This window comes from Drosophila biarmipes, chromosome X (assembly GCF_025231255.1).
Source record: "Drosophila biarmipes strain raj3 chromosome X, RU_DBia_V1.1, whole genome shotgun sequence".
Taxonomy (NCBI): domain Eukaryota; kingdom Metazoa; phylum Arthropoda; class Insecta; order Diptera; family Drosophilidae; genus Drosophila; species Drosophila biarmipes.
In genome coordinates this window covers 20,058,136-20,079,269 of record NC_066611.1, presented here as the reverse complement: position 1 = coordinate 20,079,269, position 21,134 = coordinate 20,058,136, and the positions used below count along the sequence as shown (strand labels likewise).

Genomic DNA, 21,134 nt, shown 5'->3' with positions numbered 1-21,134 from the left:
TGTGTGTGTGTGTGCTGTAATGCCCGGGGTTGATCATAAAAATATTTATTCATGAATGCATCAAGCGAGAGTGCCGCGAACGGCGAAAAGTTTCGCCAAATAGTCCATAAATTCAATTGGCAATGGTCTTTTGTGTATCCGTATCTATGGCATTTAGTGTATCTGAGAGCGCCGCCGAGTGCTCGTGCCGGTGCAAGTGTGTGTGTGGCTGCAGCAGCAGAAGCAGCAGCAGCAGCAGCTGATTAATGAAGCCAGCGAAACGGCGAAAGAGGCAAAACACCTGTTAACCCCCGTGTCTGTGTGCCTGCCCCTATGATGAGTTGGCTATAATGTATCTATCCCCTCAGCACGATTCCATGAAATGCATACTTGCAAGGGGCTTCGCTCGCCAACTTGTCTGCGAATCTGTGTGCCCTACCTTATCTTGCGTTACCGAAAAAATATATGAATAACCCAACAACCCCTTATCTATCATTCATTACAAACTAGAATTCCTTGAAGCAGCCCCATCAATGCCCGCTCTTTGAGTGCGTTCTTCTACGAGAAATGAATGATTCTACTAGAACTGAATACTCCGTTCGTATTTGCTCTTGTGTATCGATAGTCAGAGCTTTTCGTACTGAAGAAATGCGAAATCCATAATGACATGGTGGTGCTGGGCTTGAGTGTGTTCCCCGAGGAATATATGTACGCACGGGGTAATGGACCTTGGGGCCGTGGGGATTTCAAGGGGTGTTACGTCTTCGAGAGCTCCGCCCTGCCCTGACCAGTGTGTGTGCGTGTGCGTGTGTGTGTGTGTGGGGGGGGGGGACCTTCGACCGCTGCTCCCTGAATTGGGGAACTTTCCCAGACTTTCCCAGTCACGAGAGAGGCGGCAATATCGTCTCGGGGCTAGGAGCACAGGGCAGGTTGTTGTTTATTCGCGGTCAGTTTGCGATAATGTGCAGCAACGTGTGAGGTAAGTCACGTACTTGAGGATGGGTCAGGAACTGGGGATGGAGTGGGATGTGTGGGGTGTGTGCCTTTTCGGGCTTTGGGGAGTGCATCTCTCACCTGTTGGGGGATCTCGCTCTCTCTGGTGGAGGAGCTCTGCTGCCCACCTGCTGCTGACTGCTGACTGCTGATTGCTGATTGTCTCCGGCGTGTTTCGTTGGCCTGTCGGCAGGCGGACACCTGTTTGGGCCTCCTTTTTCGTTCAGTTTCAAATGGGTCTCTGCGAAAGGGGTGGGGACTTGACACTTGTACTTGTACCACTAAAGCGTGACGCTGTTGTAAGGCATTTTGGTAGTTGTAGTTGTTGTTGTTTAAAGCACTTTGCGGGTTCAACACTTCAAAAAAATATTAGTAGTAATATCTCTGGGATTTCTATGTTGGCGGCTTTACAATATGTTTAATATCGCATTTAGCACTTGCGTATCGCGAGTTTTTTGTGGGGTTAGTTTGATTTGATTTTTGTTTTGTAGGGGGTATCTTTGTGTGTTTCGGTTTGTGTTTTTTTTCAGTTTTCAGTTTCCGCTTCGAATGTGTAGCGTTTCAGAGTTGCTCACACGATGGAACCAACACGCTGAATAAAAGTTCGAGCGACGTTCAAATTCGCTTAAAGCCAATAAGTCAGCCAGCGGCGGCGACGGCGGCGACGTCGGCAGCGACAGCGACGGCGATTCTAACGGCGCGAGAACGAAACGAATGGCAAGTGGAACGGGGTGGAACGGAGCGGGATGAAACGACCAAAGGCGCGGCCGACCCACCGTCGACGTGTTGTTGTTTCTGTTTCTGTTTCTCTTTCTGATTCCGATTGTGTTCTAAGTCGGAGCCGCCATAAAATCTAATAAGAACGCCAGTGGCTGCGGAAGGGGCAGGGGGCGGTGCGGAACAGGGTGGGTTGGCTGGCCAGTTGGTTGGTCGGAGCGGCGCAGTCGGCGGCAGCGGCGTTGCGTTCGACTCCGGTACACGCAAGGCACTGAGAAGCCGACGGCCAACTGCCACCCGAGCGTCCAAACGACCAACGTCGCGTCGCTGCGTCGGCCCGACCGCCCGGCGGAACGATTGGCAACGGGCCACACGCCAAACAAATAAACAAACGCACCACAAACATCGCCCAGGGGCGTCGTCAAGTCTGAATCCACACGGTATACTTGCATCTTATAATGCCATTAATGTTCCTAAATAGATAAACATGGGATACTAGCTTGCGATAAGTACAGTACGATACGAAGTGAAATGTTGACCCTTCTGTCCGTATCTCTATTTGATACATCTACAATCCCTCAGCTGGGGAAGAATATATGTAACTAGGACCTGGAAACAGGACCCGAAGAAAAACAATCGTACCTTGTTGGCATCGATAAAAAAGTTTACCTTTGATAGTAACTGGTCTATTCTGTGATACAAGTACATTATCACTAGTTGTACTATATGATTTGAAGGATGAACACCGAAACCAAAGCTCTCGAACGCCTCTGGATGCGATCCATTGCTGAGATGGAATAAAACAAGGACTGGAGCACTAAAGAAAGCTCCGTGTCAAGGCATCCTCCTTTGACAAATGAAATATAAAGATGCCCATGTAACTCAACCTAGAGGCCCCCGTTCCAGACGCCTGTGTCGCATGGAAGTAGAGGTGGAAGTGGAATCGGAACGTAGATATCCGAAAATCGAGTGCTTTTTGTGTCTGTGTGCCTTTTAGCTTTTCAGCTTTCTGGTTGGAAGCAGAATCGAAAGCAAAAGGCTACAACAAAGCAGTGGCCCAGAGAGCAGGAGAATTTTGGCAGGTTGGGAAATTTGCATAACCGCGAAACGACGATAGGAACTTTGATTAAAGTCTAATCTGCTTGGTGATCGATTAACCACTGATTTTTGTTTAGTGCAAAAATAGCCAAAAGCCCTGAGACCGCTATCAGTTTTCACATTTCATTTTCGGGCTGTATAATAATTCACCAGCGAATCTTGTGACCCGCCACTAACCACCCTCCCACGCCGCCCATTTGACTGGCACTTGCGAAACGGAACGAAACGAAACGGAATGGAATGGAATGCATTTCAAATGCAGCGGCGTCGGCAGCGGCGCCGTGACCTTGAAAATGTTTTTGTGCTCAGTCCCTCTCGCTCACTCTCTTGGCCTGAAGCCTAAACGGCATGCGCAGCCGACTGACAGTGTTGCATTTGGTGATTTCTCAGGACTTGCGATCCTTTGAATGAAGGTGAGATTTTGATGGCATGTAATTTACTTTTTATTGATGCAATAGTACTTTTAAGGGGAATTCTGTGAGTGCTTGGCACATACAACTCGTGGTTCTTAAGATAAGGAAGCCACCGTTATCCGTTATCGGTTATCGGGTGTCAGCTACCTCGTTATCAGGTAACGGTGCATGAGAAAGGAGGCGAAAGGCAGACGCACTGGCAGCCTGGAAGAATTGAGGTGACAAAGATCAACCATAGCAAAGGTAAGGATAGGGGTAAGAAGAGTGAGAGAAGTAGAATATAGAGTGGTCGAATGAAAGGACTTGTAAAAAGAGTTGCTTAAGAATCAATCGGGGGGCTGAGGGAGATGTGATTAAAACACCGGCAAGAAAAAACGCCGGCTATAAAAGCGCACGAAAACAATAACAAGAAAAAGAGAGAGGGCGAGGGCGAGGGAGAGCGACAGAGACGCACTAGCAACCGGCTGTGTTCCATTCCATGCCGTTCCGTTCCGCACACACAGTTTGTTTGTCCCACTCACGTTTCCACGCGACAGCCAAAAGAGCGGCGAAAAGCGAAAGCTTCGTGCGGCTTCGTGTCCATTCGTGCCACCTCGGCCGCAGTGAATGTACAGTGGGTTCTAAAAATAGACCCTGACTCGCATCATGCCCAGTCCCCATTCGCCGAGGATCGCGTCATTCGAATGCCGATTGGCCAACGGGCTCCAATAGAGCCAAGAACAACAATAGCAATAACATAGCCCACTGGGGCAGCAACAAAAATTGAACAACAACAACAACCGTTTGAGAAAATACAAGTATTCCAACACAGAAAAGTTCTATGTCGCCGTCGCCGCCGCCGCCGCCGCCGCCGCCGCCGTTGGCATCTAATAGCGAATTTATAAAGGAATAAAATGAGTATTAAAAAGCGCCAAGCGGCGCAGCCGAGCACATGGACGGCGCGGGGGGCCTTGGGGCAGGCGCAGGGGTTGGCGCTGGCCGGTGGCATATGGAAATTGTTGCAGCAGCTGCGACGTCCGAAGCGTGCCAAAAAGTGCCCCAAAGAAAGTGCTCAGAGAAGGAAACTCGAGCAGTCGAGCAGTCGAGCACAGCGGAGGCCAGACAAAAATAAATTGGTAATTAATTTTAGAACTCCAGTGAGGATTACATTTTTTTATTATTTTTTATAATTTCTTTTTTTTATATATATTTTTAATATTTGTTTATATATTTGTTTTTATTCAAGAAACTTTTTGCCCGCTGCTAATTTAGCATACTTTTTTTCTTGCAAAAAATATCATGACCTACAGTGCGATTCGAGCCCGTCACCTCGGGCTGCTGTGGGCCATGCTACCCATGCTACCCATGCTACCTTGCTGCTTCCGATCTGACCGCGTCTGTGCCGATTTCACACCGAATGTTCGCACTTTTGCAACAGCAGTGGAAGCAGCTCAACTGTGTGGGTGTCTATGTGTGGGTGTGGGGCTAGAAAACACCCCCTCCACAAAGCTAAAACTCACCCCCTGCTAGTCAATTGAAATTGTCAGTTTGTGCTGCAGTTGCATTCATAGCTAAAATTTTGCTTTAATGAAATGCTAAAATGTGTTATGTAAAGCCACAAAAATGGATCTTTCTAGGGGTCGACCCGGGGAATATCCCTTGGATAATGATATGTGGCTAAGCCCCCCAAACAGTATCCAGCTTTGTAGCGAAACCTTTAGGGTAATAAGCAAGGCAATTTCAATAGCAATTGCTGTGCGCTCTCTGCATATGTACATGCAAATAAAAATTAATCATTGCAAAATAACAAAACCCATAAAAAATCAACTTAACAACAATTTAGAGTGCCTAGGTCGCAGGGTCGCCTCGTTGATACCCAGTCCCCGAGAAGTATATGGATCACAAACCCGATTTCTGGATACCCTGGGCTGTGGTACACCGTCTCTGTAAAAAAATTAAGTGATAAGATGAAAAGTATTAAAAGCTTAGAAAGGTTCCTGTAAGTGGTAAGGTTCTAACTTAAGTTTTGATATCACCAGCTAAGTGGTAACTGTACGTACTATGCTTTAGTGTAATTTTGGGAAACATTTCATAGTCATAGTATGATAAATAATTATAATACTAGACTTTTTTATTTTTAAAAGGGGGCTCAATGTTCATGCACAGACTCTACGTAAGTCAAATACTAAGGGATATGGTAAATAGTATATGTATTGCAAAAATGGATAGTATTTTATCGGGATGTGCACCATTACTTGCTTTATGACTTTGCTCCGTTAGTCATTGGTTACAAACTGCAATGGCGACTGACTTAGTGGCAACAATTAGACACAAATTGAAATAGTGTCGCGAGAGGCCGAGAGGCAGGCGACGCAAAAAGGCGAAATTAAAAGGCGAATTTGCATACTGATCGGTCGTCCGATCGATCGGCGGGAGATACAGGGGGTAATGGGTGAATTCAGGGGGCGATGGGATGGGACTCACAAGCTAACGAAAGCACTCCCGGCGTTAACTGAGAACCGGAAATGCCGGATGAGCTAATGCCGGCCAAAGTGTTGGGCAAGATCAGGGCCAGGAGTTAATCACCACCACCAGAAGCCATCGATCAGCCCTCGCATTGTCTTACGGCTTATGGCTCATACATACATGGCTCACGGCTCATGGCTTACAGCTTCCAGTCGCAGAAACAGTCACTTGATTTATCTATCGTGTAAGTGTCCAATGCCAAGCCCAAATCCCAGTTAGAACACACACGACGACAATGGCAATGACAACCAGCAGTCCCACTGTGCACGGGGGCGGGGTGCCCGGTTTCCAGGGGAGCACTCTTTCAGCGGAGCTGCCGAAATATCTGACAGATCACCGATTGTTGATCACTTGTTGTTTACAGCGGGACTTGTTTATACTTTCAGGGGTCCACGATCCACTGTTTTGGGTTCGTACGGTCTATGTCTGGCTCTGAGTTCATTCCGTTGGATCGAAACTGGCTACTGGACTTCGTTTCTTTTGTTGTCCCCTATGGGTACATAGGGTGCCCTAACTTCGGTAAAGAGTTCTTAAGGTTCCCAAAACTGCTGTTGAGCACCTTCTTTATTTCGATTGAGGCATTGTTCCCAACGAGCCTAATAGAAATACCCAGTCTCAGCATTACTCAGTTCTATTATCGCCTTATCTTTGGGAAGCAACCCGTCGATCGGTCTCATAAAAGCATGAGACTTGGTGAAAACTAATAAAATGTTAACTTATATCCTTTAGATACAATTTTTAGGTAACCCCGCAGGACTGTGTGTCGCAATCGTTCGCTCGATCAGCTGCAAGACAACCTTCACATAATTAATTGCCCTGCAGTATAGTATTTCTTATCAACACTTGTAGATTTGAGCTTTGAACACAATAAAAATAAAGTCAAAGTGAAGAATGAAAGAAAATTTCTTATCAGCTCAATGACGTAGAGCCTCGAATTATTCACTTAAAGTTGGTAAAAAAATGATTTCAAACGTAAATGGTATGGGGTCTATAAAGGGTATTTCCTCTTCGGTCGACAGGTCAAGAGTCTTACGGTTGGTTGGCCTAATGCTTTTTAGTTTTTACCCTTTGTCTGTGAATTTCGATACTCGAATCTTGTTGTTCCGCATGCCAGCAGCAGCAGCTGGATAGATATAGGTATGTTCATAAGTCGGAGATCCGAACGGCAGAGATTAACACGTCGAGGTGGAGCCATTGTCGCACCGGGTTAAATGACACGATCGATGGCCAACCTGTGCCCAAGTTCGAGCCACTAAGCGGCGGTTATTGATTAGTGATTAGTGAGCCATGGCAACATCTTAATGCCCAGCGATTCGGGCACATAAATCAAGCGGCTGCCTGTCGGCGGAGATCGCGTACTAATGGCCATATATCATAATAGCTGCTTCCCCAGTCCCTCCTCGGATGCCCCGGCGGAGGGGAGAAGGTGCCGAGCCAACTGTGGCACAATGTGGCACATTGTTGGCCGCGTGCATCCTCTCGCTGCATGCCGCACTTTTTATGGCTCACGCAAGACCATAAAAAATACTTGGCCCAGTTGGGAGCGGGAATCCGAAAGCCGAAATAGTGGGAGCGATCCAACGAGGCGTATGACGAACGTCGAGGAATATAATATACAATGTAGCCGAAGGGGCGCACGTGGGGGCGATTTGGGAAAATCCAGTTGAAAGTGATTGGAAAACTTTTCTACTTTCCTTCGCCCACTTAAGCCTGAATCTTTTTATTCAGGGATTGAGTCCAAAGGCATTGCTGCATTGAATGCGATATTGGTGTATTAATCTACCAATTCTGCAAGTGCACAAAAAAACTTGGTTACGAACAGGAATCGGATTTTGTTCATTTTTAAAACTCAATGCTGTAATAAGAAAGTTTATTTAAATTAACACGCCGCTTGGCGTCGTAGCAAATCGCCCTTTGGTCTGAAGAATTGCGTTTTTATTTTACTCTCCGAAAACAACTCTTCCTCTTGCTCTGAAAATTGGTATTGATCATTTTTTTTTCGAGGTGTCCCAGTGGAAGTGCTACTTGTCAGAGAAAACCAGACATTTATGAGGTGTTCCAGTGAAGTTCGAAACGAAGTCCAATAGGCAGATGACGGATCTTTTCCTATTTAATCAGTGAATGAGTGTAGTCGGCATAGTAAACAAAGCACTAGTCATGTAATCATGGTTGGTGTCGGAGGGCAGTAGATGACGAATTGCGGTGGTATCGGGCAAGGGCCACCTGATGAAGGAAGTGCGCAAAACATATCGATACAACCTCGGGAGGGGGAAATCCACTGACTCGATGTGTCGATATCAAACTCCGGCGCGGGATGCATTATCGAGGATATTCGTTCTCCCAGTCGTTGCAGCAGAAAATCTGGCAGAGGAAAGGGGCTTGGGCCAAGCCAAACACTATTGTCTGTGGGCAGCAGCACGCGAAAAAAGGCTTCCGGTCCCTCCCGTGCGACCCCCTTTTCCGACTCCGTGTGGGCCGCCAGTTTCCTGGGAAAGCGGATCAATAACAGGGGCGGCGACACGACAGCCAAGGGCGCCACTCGACAAGTCAGTCCTTCAGCCAGTCAATCCCTAGTGAACTTTAATTAGAATTTAAGCGACTGGTAAGTAAGTAAAGCTAGTGGGGAGGCAAAGTAAATCGAACAACTCTTAATTACTGAAACAACATGTAACAGAAGTAATATTATAACGTTGCTAAAAATAAAGAGATAAATGACAAGCATCTGAAGAAAACCCATATTGAAGACTGAGTAACAAATCGAAATCCTTTGAGTTAAGTTAGCAACTTCACCTTATGGTGTATAGAAGTAATGCTTGGGAAAACCCTTAAAGATAGTGAAGTACATGGTTATCAGCTAAGGAAAACCCATTAATAATATGTTTAAATGATATTTTGCCAACTAATTACTTAGAAAGAATGAGAAAACCCATCCCTAAGAATAATAAACAAATGTAATCTCATTTGATTCAGTCCTAGTAACTGCTTTTGATGGCATTCTAAAATAATGGTTCGGCAATTAACCTGGGAACACCTTTTAGTCTTGTTGTAACTGTTGCACACTTTCGCCATATGCTGCAGAACTAGTAGCAATGACAGTTGGCAACTGGTGACCCATTTCCGTGGTCAAGACACCAACTCGGCGAAGTGTCCCCTCTCCGGATGCCAATTCCATTTCCTCTCCCAGCGGAGACCACGCCCGAAAGCTCTTCTAAGGCATACCTCGAAAGCGAAACTCGGCATTGTTTTGGATCTACTTCGTATCGATTGACGAGGCTCCCAACCCGAAAACTTCCACCCCCCGTTCTATAGCCATTCCGAAAAAAGACCCATGGAGCGAGGTCCTGCACGCAACACGAAAACTTTCTTTCACATTTTTTCGACGCCCGCTTTTACGACACGAAATTACGATTGTATAATAAAGCGGACGGCGGGAAGGAAAACAGTGCCGCCGATGGAGACATTGCCGGAGCGCAAGTCCTCGGCTTGTCCGGGTGCTCGGGGTCGGGGTCTGGGTCTGGTTGTGGGTCCCAGTCCGGGCCAAGTGGGCCGCCATTTTGTGTGCAGACTTGTGGCGCCAGTTTTATGTACTCGACGAGCAACACGCGTTCTGCGGACAGGCGGACATTGGCTAACGGACAGGGCAGGCAGAATGGAGCCAGTGCTGTCCATTCCGATCTAGCTAATATAGTTTATCACTAGGATTTTGATGCACACTTTTAGACTTAAAAGCTGTTTTTAAAATCATAGTATCTTCTTAATTTTGAAATTCCTTGAGAAGTAAATATATATAGGATTTTGGAAACACCCATGAAGGTGTCCAAAAGTATGCACTGAAAACCTAATCCATTTTACTGCCGGATACAAATTTATTGTTGCCTACTTTTGGACAGTTTGCTTACTGACTTGAAATTTCTAACACTTCATATAGCACCACAATTACTATAAATAAATAGATACATTTTAGAATATTACAATATTTATAAAAAATAGAATATATTAAAAAAAAATTAATTTGACTTTAATGAATATTTATTTTTTTGGAAAACCAATATCAATATTTTGAGATTGCCTTGTATCTTTTAGAGCGTTTAAAATATTTTAGTACATTTTTGTTTGTTTCCTACTTCTTATAAAGTATCCTAATCAGAAAAACAGGAAGTTGCCAGCACTGTTATGGGACGTAAAACTGGGCACGGAGGAACTCAGACTGGGACTGTGCGATTGCGGACTGCGGATGTTCGGCGACGCCGGCGTCAGCGGTGGACTAGGACATAAAGTCATTTATTGTGTGGGCCGTGGCTAACGCCCACAGTCCGCCGCCCACTGCACAGCGCCTACCGCCTACCGCCCACGGGCCACCCCCAAATGGTCGCCAAGCGGGCGTGCGCTACGCAATTAATTCAAACACTCGAAGGACACAGGTCACAGGTTTCCCCAATCATTTCCAGCGGACAGCCGTTGGCTTTTCCCCTTTTTTCTTGTTCGCAACGAAGGTGAAAGGGGGTGACCCAGCATATTTGCGTATGTGATTTGGCCCGGCATGTGGCTAATGGCGTCAACAAACGGTTTTCAGAACACCCACCAGATCCCGACTTTTCGCCTTTGGAGCCCAGATATACGGCCGTGTCTGCTGCGTGGTCATAACCCTAAAGCTCACATGTGTAGGCTCAATTCGTGGGCCTGCTATGATTTCTGAGTTCTGGAAATTTTCTGCCGAATGTGTACTTTCAGAATTTTTCAATTACAAAAGGACTATTTACTAGCTCTGTTGAATACATAAAGAACATAAGTTCCATTACTACGAGTTTGTTTTAAGACTTTTAAGTGTATAGCTCTATAGATGGAGCTTAAATAAGATAAATCGGCCATTCAAGTGCCTTGAAAAAGTACTTTAGTATCGAGTTTAAGGTAGTTGAGTCTGAAATTAAAGCGAAAATTAAAAATATATGTCAGACCTCAGAACTATGCCATTTTAGAGGGGGGAGTCTGGGGCTCAAGGGGCACTCGGTCTCAGCGCAGATGAAATCTTTTCGTATAGCCAGGGGAAGTGGAGCGGTCCGAACGCACTGCTGCTAATCACACCGAGGCTTGGAGTAGTTCCTCCGCTGATAAGGCTGAGGTTTCTGCCTGATAGCGTTTCTGCCGTTGAGCGCTGGAATGTTCTCAATTGAAGTGAATCATATCCTCAACCTACAAGTGAACTCTGAGTGGAATGGAATTGGAACTGGAATGGAGATTACAATATTTCATTCACTCGACCGTGTGTTGGTGTTATTTTTAATTTGGCAGTGTACCAAGTACTTGATTATTTATTTGTATTTAGTTGGGACAGGAACAGCTGGGCGAGATAGTATCAGCCGAGCAATATTTTTGTGAACCGACCTTGAACACGACGTTTGCTGGGTAAGGGTTACGAATTCTGCTGCTGCTGATTCTACAAAGCTTAAAAAAACAACGAATGCAGGTCAAATTTAAACGGTTTTAGCTAAAATTTGTCGATTTCCCCCCAAGGAATAAAACATGAAGCCCTTTTAAAGATTGTACACTCTAACCCCCACTGATTTTGAATGCAATAAAATCGGGCGACTGCAAAAAATCAACAATACTACGCAAATACCCGGAGATCTCTTTGGAAAAATACCGAAGGATTTTCCGCACGGACCTGGGCAAAGATAGCGATCGCGCCCCCATATAGAGCATGACTTAATACGCCAATCTAATCGGGGTGTTCGGGTCTGGCAACCCCTGCCCCCACCCCACGGACACCCACACCCCTGCAGCCCTTAGTGCCTATCAATCAGTCCGCCGATTGGCGGGTGATAACCCATCCCGGCTGGCCAATCCGCGTCCCCCAGTTCCGATCTGCGACTCGCGATTTCGTCGGCCGTCGGTTATAATTAGCAATTACAACTCGTTACCAACGATTACCAACCCCATCCGAGCGATCCGTACACCTATAACTTATGGGTCTTTATCAGCCGGGGCGCTTTTAATTTATTGCCCATAGTTGCCGGCTCGAGTTCTTGAATTTATTAATTGCGTTAAGTAATTGTCGCTATTTTCGCCCAATGATTTCACGATCGTCCGCTATCTGCGAGGTGCTCGGCCATAGGCCAACCGGAGTGCCGAGGGGTGGGGCTTACAAGGGAGCTACCTACCCACAACACCGTCTCTAGGAAGGGATTGCGATGGCATGACTAGGTGACTAGGCCTCCGCTGTTTCTTCCGCTGGTTTATTTGATAGGTTAGGCACTTTAATATCGGAGGATCATGATTATCCTATTGAAGTACAGTTTTGGGTCACCTTTCTGGAAAAAGCTTTCAAGTATAAGCATATCAATTTTCCTACCTTTTAATGTGTTTTTATTCGCATAGTAGTAGTAGTGAAAGAAGTATATAGTTTGTAATATACATGGTATAATAATTTAAGGTCTTGGGGGACCGAACTGGAATTAGCAAACAAAAAGGCTGGTGTACAATTCGATCAACATTTCCAACCCGTTTAATCGATAACTAATTTATTCCTTCCCAACGAAGGACCATGTAAAGTATTCAAGATCAAAAGATAATGCTCTGAAGCAGTTAAAAAATAAAATTTCTTAATTTAATTCATATTTTATTCAGTTTTCAGACTAATAACCTGCGCTTAAAATGAGTTTTGAGAAGCGAAAAATACTGATTAAAGCCTCTGGCCAAGTTTGCTGTGGCTTGGCCGCACTCAAATTGCTACAAAGACACACACACAAAATCACAATCCCAATAATTTATATGCAAATCAAATATATATTTTGTGATTAAACCGTTTTTGCTGTTTTCATTAACACCCTAGCACCATGGAAGTCCCGCTGAGCTGCCAACTTGTCAACCGACCAGGCGATTGTCTTCCCTCCGCTCGGGAGATGTGCGTGAATCGCGTGAATCGATGCTAAACCATCGTTGGGATTGTAATTATGGCAGTCTTAGGGATAGTGCGATGGTGCAGAGATCCTCTCTTGATAATTCCTGAGGGTCTGCCTAACCTTTGGATTGCTGTGCTGCGATATGTTTTAGGTATGTACACATAATCAGTTACCAACTTTGGTCCGTTAACTTTATTTTTCATTTTATTAGGTGCCAACCAGTACAAAATCACAGGAGACATGCAATGAAAGGTAAACGATTGCATATTACGCATACGCCTGGTGGAGCAATATAAGCTTTAAGATCTTGTGTAAGCCATACACTGCTCTTGCTTGGTTGATTGATTGGAAAGGCAGTCAGCCTCCGCAATATTTTGAGAACCCTAATGGCAGCTAATAAGCAGCTTTCCCCTTTTGCGTGAGTCGTAAAGTTCTCCAAGTTTTCGGGACCCCGCCCCGTCGTGATTAGCAAATGGCGCAGCGCACATCTCTAGCTGGGCACTTTGGGCCTGGCCAAAACCAAAAAGCCGCTCAGACGCTCCGGCGGGCAGCTCTGCTTTTGATTAAGCTCATTTGCATTTGAATGGCAGTGCTGGACGTTGGTTTTATGTTACTCCACAGGCGCTTGGAGGCGGAGGGTGCGGAGCCGTGCGGTGTGGTGTCTTTGAATATCTAATAAGCCAAGTTATTTGCGCATGACTCAACGGCAGTGCGTCGACGATAATATTCATGATACTCCACTCCGCTCCGCCCGGATCCGAAGCGATCCAGCCCGCTCCGCTCTGCTCGGCTCGAGTCGTTGGGTTAGTTGGGCAAATATTTATAGAAGCGCTCGCCCAAGTCGCCTATCTATTGAATTTACATTCGCGATTGCTCGTAGCTGCAAGCCCAGGCCAAGACAACTATTTTTAGCCTCTGAATCTCCAGCCAATCAGTCTGTAAGCATCTGCCGAGCAGCGAAAGCGATGAGTCGCCCGCCGCCAGCCGCCATTTGCCTGACATTAGCCCGAACTCGCGAGTCAACTATTAATATGTGGCACATTTGTCATATCCACAAAATGAAGGTCGCTTTGCTCCTACTCCCTCTGGGGCAGCGGGTTAAAGGTGCAACTGAGAAGGCCACGCGCCATTTAGACTATCCTTCGGAAAATACCTTTGCATTCATTAAGGCAAAGCTCCAGAAAGATAAAATATAAACTAACTAACTCACGTTTCGATGCTGAACAAGTTTCTGAATTGGTAGTTATTTTCAAAGGTCTATGCTAAAGAATTTGCGGCGTTGTTATGCCTTGCTTAATTTACGTTTAAGTTTATTTTCATTTGTTTTAAAAGATGTTTAAGCTTTGCTTTCAATTAGGTTAGAAAACATGGCTACGTCTAAGTTTGTTCTGAAGAATTCGCGATTTGGTATTTTGGCATATATTTCTGACATTTTCAAAGCTTCCTCGAATGCTCCAAGAAGTAGATCTTGTTACTCAACCCTGCACTTTCCATTCCCCTTTCACTGCCGCGCTGCCCTATTAAAGAAGTGTTCGCAGCCCCAAAAGCAAAACGCAATCATTTCCAATTATTCGCAATTACTCTGCTACCCACCGCTCTCTGCAGCTCTATCTCCGCCTTTATGCTTTTTTTGGCACATTTGCTGCGGCTCCAGCGAGTCGCGCATTGTGGATGAATTAGTCAGGAAATTAATTAATCAAAACTAACGCAAAAAGCAACAACAGCTCGGGAACAACAAAAGCGCCAGAACGCAAAAAGAATGTAAAAAATAGCGTCGCTCTACAATTTGTTGCCTGTCATTTGCTTGTTTTGTGTGGCGCTACCACCACCCGCCGCCCACCTCCTTTGGCCCACTACACTTTTTGTTTTGTTTAATTTCTGACGCTGCCATTGTGGTCGCACAGTAGGGCATTCGCCAGTCTGCTACCAACAAATCCACTTCCACTGCCCCCGAAACCCGAAAAACCCCTCTGCGAGACTTGTTTGGCGGCGGACAACCTTGAGAGGCGCTTAAAATGTTTTGATTATTATATTACTATATTGTTTCTGTTTTCGTCCCATGAGCTGGTCGGAGGTTGGGGTGGTGGAGCACCGCAAAAAGGGGAAAATGGCAGGGTAATCTTGTATCTCAAAAAGCAGGGGTGCCCAGCCCCCTGGCTTCTAATCACTCAAACACATTTACACTGATAAAAAAAACCGAACGGTAGAAATATCTAACAATTGAACCCATAGTTTCGCATAAAATATTGATTTTTAAGGCAAAAATCCTAGAGTCCAAATATTTTATTTAAAAGTATTTAATTAAAGGGTCAAATTATTAGATACGGTGTTTGTCATCCTTGCTGAAAGCGTTACACTTAATTAGTTAATGAAAATGGAAAACCAGAATTATAATCATAAACATTTGTGTAAAATTTCTGGTAAATGTACAGTTTTTTGTCTTAGTGTAGCTTCTGTTAAGCTAAAAGGTATTTCGAGTACAGAAACCCGAAATGCTTGAGTGCCAAATAGGTGAACTAATTTGTTTCTAGAATTCGAATTTTTTCAACACTTTACAGGTGTGCTGATATTGTGGTGAACTCTCCTGCTTCCCATCGAAACGTCGATGGAAAAAGGATACTGCAGGGACTTGCCTTTGAGATTCTAAACAAATTCTACCAAATACTAGTTCACCAGATGTAAGGACAACTTTAGTATCCCGATCCTTGGTGCATCAAGCTGCTGAGGGCGTGCCATATGGAGAGGGCTGCACTGCAAGGCCCTGCCCGCAATCCCGTAATCGAGTTCATTTAAATGCATTAAACTTGTCTCATTATGCCGCGGTAATAGCATCAGCAAGTCGAATCGAATCCAATCCATCGCGAATCCATCGGCCGACCGCCTGACTCACTCGAATGGCAAACGAACCGCGGGCCTCGGACATATGGCAGCAGTGGGCCGCAAATTGCTGAACAAACAAAAAACATTTTGTGCAATTTGAACGCGCGAGAGGAAAGCCAGGAATTCTGCGGACAGTTCGGGTGGAAATTATAGCACGCAAAGGTGTTACACACTCAGGTAAGCTTGGCTTTTTCAAAGGTGATCTTGGGATGTAGTTGGTTCTTAACCCCAGCGCAGACACAAACCCGGCGATCCTGCCGAGCTGCAGTCGGGTTCCCAACCAATGTGGAAACAGCAAGGGGGGACAACTGCATCGTATGATAATCTTAAATTTTCGGCACCCATTGTGGGACACTCATAAACGACCGATGTTGTTGCTGCTCTTGTATATTGTGGCCAATTTATTGTTGCATTTGGCAACTGGGCGGTGAAATTTCGTGCTCGCTTTGATCTTGACGCGTTTTTGACACTCGCCAGGCATTTCGTCGATTTTGCTCTCAGCCTCGGGGGAAAGAAACGCGGCAAATGGGGAATGGGTATATGAGTATGGGGATGGGGCCAGCGGACAGCCGGCGGCATGTGCTGAGCATTTTTCATTATTTTTCCTTCTCCTCGTATATGACTTATTTTGCTTTTCCTTCAGAAAACGTTGAGAAGAAAAACGCTTCTCATACACATTTCGGCGCATTACTCAGCTGCAAGTGGAATTGGCGATCGTCAAATGTAAGAGTTTTTCTGTACGTATTTTTAGCTTCGCTTGGATCGCGCGATTCTATATGCAAAGCATATTCGTAATTTGTATGCTCAATCATAGCCACAGAGGTCGGGCCAATTGCATTGGCTTTATAGCTATTTGTTTGTTTGTCATCAGCCCGCAGGGGTTGCAAACGTGGATTGTGCTTAAGGTCTATGAATCACTGATCATTGATCAGTAATCCTCCTTGATTTGCGTTTTCAGCTGTGGCTTATGTCTAAATAAATCGCAGCTCAAGCTGTTCTCCCTGTTTGTGTCGCCGCTAAGCTTGCTTTAAGCCTGTCCCTAAAGTGTTCCCACTTAAAATAGGGTTTTAAAAATTCATTTTTTTCATACGCTTTTGAAGATAAAATTTAATTTCGGTTATCCATAAAAATGAAAAGACTAACCTAATTGTTTTTTAAAAGTAGTCATATATTTTTTAGATCTAAAACCCACTTTAAGTTTGCCATGAGGATTAGAAAACGGTCATATTTTCCAACAGTAGTTGCTACTTAAAAAGATATGTACAAAATGTATTTAAGAATGTTTTTGTATGTGCAGGACGAGTGTCTGCTAAGCTTGTTAGCCTTTCTGCGTTCTACTTTGTTTGGACCCCCGACACTTCACCTTGCCCTCCAGCCTTGGCAGCGGACGACAGACACGCAACGAAAGCGGGCCAATTAGTTGGCTTGGTCACCAGGGACCGGGCGAGGGGCTCAGCTGGCAGCCGGCCAAGGCGCACGCACCGTGGCGTCTCCGCCGCCCCTGGAGAGGGGAGCATCAGGTGACGTGGGCGGCTGAGGGGGGCGACTCTCAAGAATAAGATATAGCACTTTCGATATAGTGCGTCAGAGGCGACGATGGCGCGGAAGTGGCCCAGCGACGCCCCTTCCCCTGCGGCCTTGACAGCTCCCGTTTTGATTTATGCGGCATTTTGCAAAAGTCAACAAATGAAAATGACACAGAAATAATGCCAAGAGTGCTCTTCTCCGCCACTATTTCGATTTCGTTTGCCCCAAGGTCGAGCGCACAAATAGATGTCCCACTGCCACCCGCTGGACTACCGACATAATCTGTTTTCTCGAGCAGGGATTTAAACCAACCACAACTACTAGTCAAAACGTAAGGCATTGAAAAAAATATGGGCTAAAATTTGAAATTTGGAAGTGCAGTTTTAGGGTGCCATTTTGGGTTCTCATTCTGAAAGCCATTGTAAATACGGAAAAATCTGACATGAGAATGGGCTAAAATTTTGACCCTCTTGTAATTGAAATATTTAAATGTAGAATGTTAGAGAATTCCACCACGAACTCAAAAAGGTATCCCACTTGAAAATCGGGATTTAATTACCCAAGATATAGAATTTAGAGGTGCCATTTTGGGTTCTCATTCTGAAAGCCATTGGAAATACGGAAAAATCTGACATGAGAATGGGCTAAAATTTTGACCCTCTTGTAATTGAAATATTTAAATGTAGAATGTTAGAGAATTCCACCACGAACTTAGAAAGGTATCCCCCTTGAAAATCGGGTTCCAATTACCCAAGTTATGAAATTTGGAAGTGCAGTTTTAGGGTGCCATTTTGGGTTCTCATTCTGAAAGCCATTGTAAATACGGAAAAATCTGACATGAGAATGGGCTAAAATTTTGACCCTCTTGTAATTGAAATATTTAAATGTAGAATGTTAGAGAATTCCACCACGAACTCAGAAAGGTATCCCACTTGAAAATCGGGATTTAATTACCCAAGATATAGAATTTAGAGGTGCCATTTTGGGTTCTCATTCTGAAAGCCATTTGAAATACGGAAAAATCTGACATGAGAATGGGCTAAAATTTTGACCCTCTTGTAATTGAAATATTTAAATGTAGAATGTTAGAGAATTCCACCACGAACTTAGAAAGGTATCTCCCTTGAAAATCGGGTTCCAATTACCCATGTTATGAAATTTGGAAGTGCAGTTTTAGGGTGCCATTTTGGGCTCTCATTCTGAAAGCCATTGGAAATACGGAAAAATCTGACATGAGAATGGGCTAAAATTTTGACCCTCTTGTAATTGAAATATTTAAATGTAGAATGTTAGAGAATTCCACCACGAACTCAAAAAGGTATCCCACTTGAAAATCGGGATTTAATTACCCAAGATATAGAATTTAGAGGTGCCATTTTGGGTTCTCATTCTGAAAGCCATTGTAAATACGGAAAAATCTGACATGAGAATGGGCTAAAATTTTGACCCTCTTGTAATTGAAATATTTAAATGTAGAATGTTAGAGAATTCCACCCCGAACTCAAAAAGGTATCCCACTTGAAAATCGGGATTTAATTACCCAAGATATAGAATTTAGAGGTGCCATTTTGGGTTCTCATTCTGAAAGCCATTGGAAATACGGAAAAATCTGACATGAGAATGGGCTAAAATTTTGACCCTCTTGTAATTGAAATATTTAAATGTAGAATGTTAGAGAATTCCACCACGAACTCAAAAAGGTATCCCACTTGAAAATCGGGTTCCAATTACCCAAGTTATGAAATTTGGAAGTGCAGTTTTAGGGTTGCCATTTTGGGCTCTCATTCTGAAAGCCATTGGAAATACGGAAAAATCTGACATGAGAATGGGCTAAAATTTTGACCCTCTTGTAATTGAAATATTTAAATGTAGAATGTTAGAGAATTCCACTACGAACTCAAAAAGGTATCCCACTTGAAAATCGGGTTCCAATTACCCAAGTTATGAAATTTGGAAGTGCAGTTTTAGGGTTGCCATTCTGAAAGCCACAGGAAATACGGAAAATTCTGACATGAGAATGGGCTAAAATTTTAACCCTCTTAAAATGTAAATATTTAAATGTAGAACGTTAGGGATTTCATCCACAAATGCAGAGAGGCATCCCACATCAAAATCGGGATCCTACAACTCAAGTATCTAGAAGAGCATGTTTGAGTTCCCACTCTGAAGTCCATTAATTATTCAGAGAAATGTAACATAAAAACAAGGAAAAATTATTTTAAACGGTATACTTTTATGTGCATTTTTAGAGACTGTGAAGGCTTCTAAATCGATCCAACTACCCAAGCTATGGAATCTAGAAGCGCGGTTTTGGGTTCCCAATTCGACCCTCCAATTATATATGGTTAGTATGGACCATTTACGGATACTACTGAACATCTCACTCAAGCTGGGATCCGAATTTCGACGGGTGAGTTGTCTCCGGGTTTTCTGTTAGCAGTATGTCTTTTTAACTCTAATACTTTATCAGACTACTTGAATGTCTCGAAACTGAAACACTGGAAGAAACTGGAACCAGATCGACATATCTCGGCATATTTCGGCATGGGCGCGGTAAGCAGTCGCCATCTGAATCCCGCACAGCTCGGTGACCACCAGCGGGCCACGGGCCTGTCCGCAGAGCAGCTGGAGCAGCTGCACACTCGGTTCCGCAGCCTGGATCGCCACCAGCGCGGCTACTTGACGCCCACCGACCTCCTGCGCATCCCACAGCTCTCGCTCAATCCGCTCCACCGCCAGATTGTGGACGGCTTCTTCCCCAGCCGGGATCCCAGCGCCCGCCTGTATTTCGCTCAGTTCGTGGAGACCTGCGCCATCTTCCTGGTGCCCCAGTTTGGAGGTAGCTCGTCGTTGGGACGGTGCGACGGACGCGCCCAGAAACTACGCCTCCTCTCCAAGATGTTCGACACGCGGCGCAGTGGTTGCATCACGCGCGACGACTTCCGCCAGATCATGCGCAGCCTGCTCGATCCGATCTGGAATCCACCACAGGAGCAGGCGGGCGAGGGCCAGGAACGGGCGATCGTAGTGGACCGCAAGCCCGAGGTGGAGGCCGAACTGCAGTTGCTGGAGCGGCAGGCTTTCGTGCTCTCCGCCTGCAATGAGATCTCCTACGGCGAGTTCGAGCAGCGCCTGCAGAGCGCCGACGTCGCCGGGAGGCTATCGATCGCCAAGTGGCTGGCAGACGACGACGAGGCCAGGATGGGGCTGCCGGATGGCTCTGCCGCGAACCAGTAGGACCAGTGGAGACCCCATTGTCCTCCTCGTCGTGTTGTGTTTCTGTTTTCAATATATGCTAGACAATGCCAAAGAAAACCAGAGATGACTGCCAACAAGAGATTCCAACAGCGGCATCAATTAGGGAACATTTCACTTTATTAGATTGCTTATTTTATACCATGCTAAATGTCTCAAATCTCATTAAGCTCTACAAAGAAATATCAAATTATAATGATACAAATAAAACACATAAACATATATAATTATATTGTAAACTTATGTTAAGATCAGTAGACAAAATAAATTGAAGTGAGGAATTTTATGTTGAATGTTTTGTGGGTGCCTAAAAGAGGGCAACTAAATTGTCTTTGTTGAGCTTTCTCTTACAGTAGTGATGCATACTTTTGGGCAGCAAAATTTAAGCTTTCTGGAATACGGCCTTTTGGTTCAAGCTTTCTGGAAAACAACCGCTACATTTCGAGCTTTCTGGAGATACTATTTTCAGCTGGTCGCCTACTGGTTTTTCTGTTCGCCTGGTACTTGATATCGAAAAATGCCCAGGCGGAATCAATTAACACCAAAACCTTGGGCGTTTTGTGGTGCATTTCTTGATTTCTGATACCAGGCGAACATAATCCGTAGCAGGTGGCTGCTGTGATTTTGCATTTCAGACATTCTGGAAGAGAATAGTTACTTGTGCCAAGACTCGCTAGAGACGCCTACGCATTTTTCTGTTCGCCTGCTACTCGAAATCAATAAAATCCTAATTCAGCTTGATAAAAACCCATATTTTAGGCGTTTCGTGGCGCATTTCTTGATTTCTGAATACCAGGCGAACATAAATAATAGCAGGTGGCTGCTGGGATTTCATAGTTCAGACAACCTGGAAAAGAACTGTTACTTA

At 44.9% G+C, this 21,134-nt stretch overlaps 2 protein-coding genes across 4 annotated transcripts in view; one reads left to right on the top strand and one right to left on the bottom strand.

Moving 5' to 3' along the window:
• Positions 1 to 1,965, bottom strand: part of LOC108023401 (activating transcription factor 3) — a 36,901-nt gene extending 34,936 nt beyond the window's left edge. Inside the window, exon 1 of the mRNA XM_017092851.3 lies at positions 1,054 to 1,965. The gene's annotated coding sequence lies outside the window, so the exon portion shown is untranslated. The remainder of the gene's footprint in view (positions 1 to 1,053) is intronic.
• Positions 1,966 to 2,333: 368 nt separating this feature from the next.
• On the top strand, positions 2,334 to 20,602 carry LOC108023263 (calcineurin B homologous protein 1). Of its 3 annotated transcripts, XM_050885541.1 has the most exons (8): positions 2,334 to 2,771; positions 2,865 to 3,200; positions 3,256 to 3,443; positions 12,535 to 12,755; positions 12,816 to 12,856; positions 15,163 to 15,661; positions 19,261 to 19,421; positions 19,482 to 20,602. In XM_050885541.1, exon 8 carries the CDS (start codon positions 19,556 to 19,558, stop codon positions 20,246 to 20,248), a length of 693 nt encoding a protein of 230 aa, XP_050741498.1. In that variant the 5' UTR covers positions 2,334 to 2,771; positions 2,865 to 3,200; positions 3,256 to 3,443; positions 12,535 to 12,755; positions 12,816 to 12,856; positions 15,163 to 15,661; positions 19,261 to 19,421; positions 19,482 to 19,555; the 3' UTR covers positions 20,249 to 20,602. The 3 variants fall into 3 exon arrangements, with proteins under 3 accessions (XP_050741498.1, XP_043948919.1, XP_016948035.1); XM_044092984.2 differs by having other exon boundaries at positions 2,334 to 3,200; XM_017092546.3 differs by lacking the exons at positions 2,334 to 2,771; positions 2,865 to 3,200; positions 3,256 to 3,443; ... (1 more) ...; positions 12,816 to 12,856; positions 15,163 to 15,661 and adding an exon at positions 17,230 to 17,342.
• Positions 20,603 to 21,134: the final 532 nt, after the last annotated feature.

Excerpts from the sequence above, each read along its gene's own strand:
- LOC108023263 (XM_050885541.1), top strand. The coding sequence starts at position 19,556 with ATGGGCGCGGTAAGCAGTCGCCATCTGAATCCCGCACAGCTCGGTGAC.